Source organism: Engraulis encrasicolus, chromosome 11, assembly GCF_034702125.1.
Source record: "Engraulis encrasicolus isolate BLACKSEA-1 chromosome 11, IST_EnEncr_1.0, whole genome shotgun sequence".
In the NCBI taxonomy this organism is placed as follows: Eukaryota; Metazoa; Chordata; class Actinopteri; order Clupeiformes; family Engraulidae; genus Engraulis; species Engraulis encrasicolus.
In genome coordinates, this window is record NC_085867.1 from 25028923 (window position 1) to 25033922 (window position 5000).

Here is a 5000-nt window from a genome sequence, read left to right on the forward strand (position 1 = left end):
AGAGCTGTCAGTCAAAAGAGCAAGGCGGTCTGGTATGCGAGCTCTGGGCATTTCAAAGCCATTAGATAAAATTACACTAACTAGGTCAGACGCGGCTCACAGGCACTCCGCTCTGCAAAAAGGCCCGACCCGGCATGGTGGAACGGAACCCATCTGTGTGGCAGAACCACTTGTCTGCCAGCGCCCGGGTCGGGTTACTCCAACAACAGCCCCAGCTAGAACTCCTCAGTGTCGTTCTCAGTCTGACTCTGACCCAACGACTGCTTAGTGCTTACATAAGCCTGCGCTGTTGAAACAACTGCTACGCGTTACCAAAAAAACTTGCTTGCTCGTGCAAAAGGTTACGCTGCGAGCCGCAACCGGGTGAGCTGAGCTTAGCAAACTGACGTTAAGAGAGTGAAGTTTCTGTTGTTGTTGCTGCTGCCTGAGGCTCTTCCGTGACATTGAAGACGGCCAAAGCTTCAGGTCCACCGTCAATGTCACTTACTGAGTGTGTTCAGTAGCTAAAGTGCGTAGCTGTGTCTGTCAATGCTTGCAGGAAAGGTAATGCTTGAGACAATAGTGTGCTGTGCTTGACATACCGACAAAAATGCTTAACAATGCTCAACAGTCAAAGTTAACGAATAAAGACTGTAATAGTCAGATAGTCAAAGTCGCTTAGTAAATTTGGTCAGTAGCTTAAGTGAATGAGTCTGTCAATCTTTGTGCAAAGGTTGTAGGGTGACAGGGCTCGCCATGTGAGCATTTGAGTGGAGTAGTTTCGTGAGGCCACTCCCTGGGAGTAAGGCCTATTCCTTTTCGACAGTCAAAACAGTCGACAGTAGTAAATTTAGCCCAAGTGTGTCGATGAGTCAGGCTTAAACAGGCAAAGTCACTTAGCAAATTGGGTTGACAAATTTGTGAATGGGTTTGTTTATTCCTGAAGCCTAACTCTGACTTAACTGTGGACACAATTTGTCGAGGGTGAACCCATTTGTATATCAAAGGTCAATCAATGAATCAGTGGGCATACAGACAACATATCGACCAGTGGCACATCTTGTGCATGTCTGGAGAGAGGTATACTAGCATTGTCCTCCAAGATTGGATCTACTATAGCTCTGACTTAGCAGCAGCTTACCTTTGTCTTCATTGTGGTTGGTCCTCAGGTTGCTCCACTCACACGGGTAGGTCATGTTAGCTACCGCTAACGTCAATGGAGCATCCAGATCCTTCAGTTTGTCCTTCATGTGACCTTCATCTCCTTCTTTTCCTAAACTCCCGTCTTTTCCAGAAGCTTCCTCATGACCTCCCAGCATTTCAGTCACTTCAGTGTTCTGTTCATCAACCAATGTTTCCGCACTACATCTCAGCCTGTCTTTAGTATCCTGAAGGATGCTGGACGTCCCCAGATCAACCCCATCTCTGCCTCTATGCTGCCCAACCTCGAGCTCTCCTCCTGGGCCGAGCTTCTTCAGGATGTCCCTGTAGCTGCTGGAGGTCAGGAGAGCAGGGGTCATGAGGAGTTCAGCCACCTCCTGGACGGTGTCCCGCTCGTACATCAGGGAGAGTGTGTCACCCGCAGGCGACAGTTGGGGGGTTACTTCTGCCATCTCGTCATCACCACCATGGCACACATACACCACCACGGACACACTCTCTGCCACATTATGGCCTAGAAGGAAGAGAAACGCAAACATTTATTTGATCCGTTGAAGTTGATGTGCTGGATCTAAACTCAATGTCAAATGTTTCCACATTCAAGTGATGGAAATCAATGAAAAATACATTAACAAAGAATGTTCCACATTTATAAATACTCAATGAGCTCTGGTGCTTGGACTCAAAAAGCTTGGATGTACGCACATACTGTCTGTACACACACAGCTGCACATATCTGCTACATTATAACTTTTAAAATGCATAGCTGTTTTCATGATCTCACTGGAAAACTAGCTTAGCGCGACCAGGAAACTACCAATAAATCTGTCCTATTGTTAGTGTAGCTAAGACAAACTACCAAACCATGAGCTTAATTAGTGCACCCACTTCCTTGTATTTCACTGCCAGACAAAAGATATTCTGATAGTCTCACTGCAGGACGCAGGGGGTAGGGAACACTCGAACACTCGAAACACAGCACAGGACCAAAACAACACATAACAGCTTCCTGGTTTGCACGGTTTCTATGGAAACTCCTGAGCCCTGTGCAACCAACAGGCGATCCATCCAGCAGGAAGCAGGAAGGAACATCCTGGATTCCCCCCGAATTTAGGAACCCGCCCTGGCTGCGGGATTAATGGACCCCTGCTGAGATTGTGTCCTCCACCACTCCTTTTCTATCCCTCTCTTTCTTGCTCTCTTTCTCATTCTACAGTATCTCTCTTTTTCTATATGCAGTATCTCTGCTTTCCTCTTTCCTCTGGTATTTTCTCTACACAAATATCCCTCCCTATCTCTCTCTCTCTCTCTCTCTCTCTCTCTCTCTCTCTCTCTCTCTCTCTCTCTCTCTCTCTCTCTCTCTCTCTCTCTCATATCTCTATCCCCCCTCTCTCTCTCTCTCTCTCTCTGTCTTTATCTCTCTCTCTCTCTCTCTCTCTCTCTCTCTCTCTCTCTCTCTCTCTCTCTCTCTCTCTCTCTCTCTCTCTCTCTCTCGCTCTCGCTATCCCTCAACTTCTCCCACCACCTTCTCCCTGCTCCGCCACCACCACCACATCTTCAGCAGCAATAGCAGCAGTATTGTCAGATTGGGCGGTTGCCCGCCCAATTGGGCTACTTGGGATGAGCGTCGGGAAAAATTGGCCATTTGGCGGAGTTTTTGTCAGACGTTTTGGGCCCATAGAAGTCGATGTAATTTGTTGAATTTGGGCGGAATTTAGCACACTTTGGCAGTTTTTGAGAGCCTTTTTGGGCGGGATTTGATCTGACACATCTGGCAACACTGAATAGCAGCAGTAGCAGCAGCTGTGTTGGCAGGGCAGCAGGCCTCCGGCTTGGCTGCAGTCTCAACAGCGTGCTTGGCTCGGGGCCAACGCGGTCTGCTGATGTCTGGGCGCTACGTAGCCTCACCTCTACTGCGGTACAAATCACCTACTGTTCAAAGGACTGCACCATGTGAAAGTACACACTCTCACTGCATATCAACTCTCATTTCCTCATTTTTTCGTTTTCTCCTGTCTGAGTCTTTTTCTCTCCCTAGGCTGGAGAGTGAGACAGAAATTGAGTGCATTCTGATATTTTCTTTACATAGTTCACCTGTAGCTGTCACATTAACTTCTGACTACAATTCAATCACCAATACAAACACTCTGCATATCTCTCACTCAATCTCTAAGTCCCTCCGTCTCTCTTTCTCTATTTGCCTCTCTCAAAGTCTCCCTCTCTTTGAGTAGCTCTGTTTATCTTTCTCTCTGTGTGAGAGTTTTTTGTCTCTCTGATTGCTATTTCAAGAGACGCAGAGAAAGGAAGTAAGTGGGAAATAAAATCTTCATTTTCAATTCTTCAAGTTTTCTGTATTTTCTTTTTGTACTCCTGAAAGTGGCCCCTTTTGGTGTTTTCTCATACAGAATATAATATGAACAAACATTATATGAAGTAAATATCTGTCACACTGTGTGTGTGTGTGTGTGTGTGTGTGTGTGTGTGTGTGTGTGTGTGTGTGTGTGTGTGTGTGTGTGTGTGTGTGTGTGTGTGTGTGTGTGTGTGTGTGTGTGTCTGTGTGTCTGTCTGTCTGTGTCTGTCTGTGTCTGTGTCTGTGTCTGTGTCTGTGTCTGTGTGCATGTATGCACATTTTACCTGGTGCCTTAAAAACCACAGATGTCCCATCGCTAGTCCTCTGAGCCGTGGTCACGTGGTCTAAGGTGGATCCCTGTAAGACCACATAGTACTGTGGCCCCTCTGGGTCAGGATCTACTGCTGCAGTAGTCTTCAACCCCACACACACTTCAGCCTGGCCCTGGAGGAGGCAGAGAAGAGGAGAGGAGAAAAGAAGAGAAGAGAAGAGAAGAGAAGAGAAGAGAAGAGAAGAGAAGAGAAGAGAAGAGAAGAGAAGAGAAGAGAAGAGAAGAGAAGAGAAGAGAAGAGAAGAGAAGAGACGAGACGAGACGAGACGAGACGAGACGAGACGAGACGAGAGGAGAGGAGAGGAGAGGAGAGGAGAGGAGAGGAGAGGAGACGAGACGAGACGAGACGAGAAGAGAAGAGAAGAGAAGAGAAGAGAAGAGAAGAGAAGAGAAGAGAAGAGAAGAGAATATTGTCAATACTGTTCTGTGAAGTGTCAAAGTAGGCTTTAAACTGAACAACAGAGACATACAGTGAAGGGGAGTTACACAGAAGGGAAAAAGGCTAGGAAAGAATGCAACTCATGCATCAAATAAATAAATATATATATATATACAGAAGGAAATGCAAATATCTAAACTAGGAATAGTTTTTTATGATGTTTTTTAATGGTTTTGGAAAATATATTTTCCTGCTGTGGACTGTTGAAGTGAAGTCTGTGAGTGACTGTAACCATGGTGATCAAAACATTACAACAGCCAGGCACACCAACACTCATCACTCAATCATCAACGTTACCACATACACACACACACACACACAAACACACTACACAACAACAACATGCAAAGCATATTATTCATTGTGTACGTGTGTGTGTGTGTGTGTGTGTGTGTGTGTGTGTGTGTGTGTGTGTGTGTGTGTGTGTGTGTGTGTGTGTGTGTGTGTGTGTGTGTGTGTGTGTGTGTGTGTGTGTGTGTGTAAAAGAAAACAATTAGGACAGAGGTGTGGTGTGACTAACTGCTCATAACGTGTGTGAGGCGCCATTTACACACATGCACACACACACACACGCATGCACGCACGCGCACACACACGCACGCACGCACGTACACAAACACACATACACACACACACACACACACACTGATTTACACAAGCAAACACAACCAGTCAAAAACACCTCTCTGGCTCCAGAACACACACTCTGACAACATCAATGCATCCCTTTATAAGAACAG

General features: G+C 46.2%; 1 protein-coding gene across 1 annotated transcript in view; it reads right to left on the minus strand.

Moving 5' to 3' along the window:
• Window positions 1-5000, minus strand: part of arhgef28a (Rho guanine nucleotide exchange factor (GEF) 28a) — a 148540-nt gene that overhangs the window by 97099 nt on the left and 46441 nt on the right. Inside the window, exons 3-4 of the mRNA XM_063210263.1 lie at window positions 3775-3934; window positions 1121-1654 (exon numbers count right to left, since the gene is read on the minus strand). Of these exons, the coding sequence (XP_063066333.1) occupies window positions 1121-1654; window positions 3775-3934 (694 nt within the window). The remainder of the gene's footprint in view (window positions 1-1120; window positions 1655-3774; window positions 3935-5000) is intronic.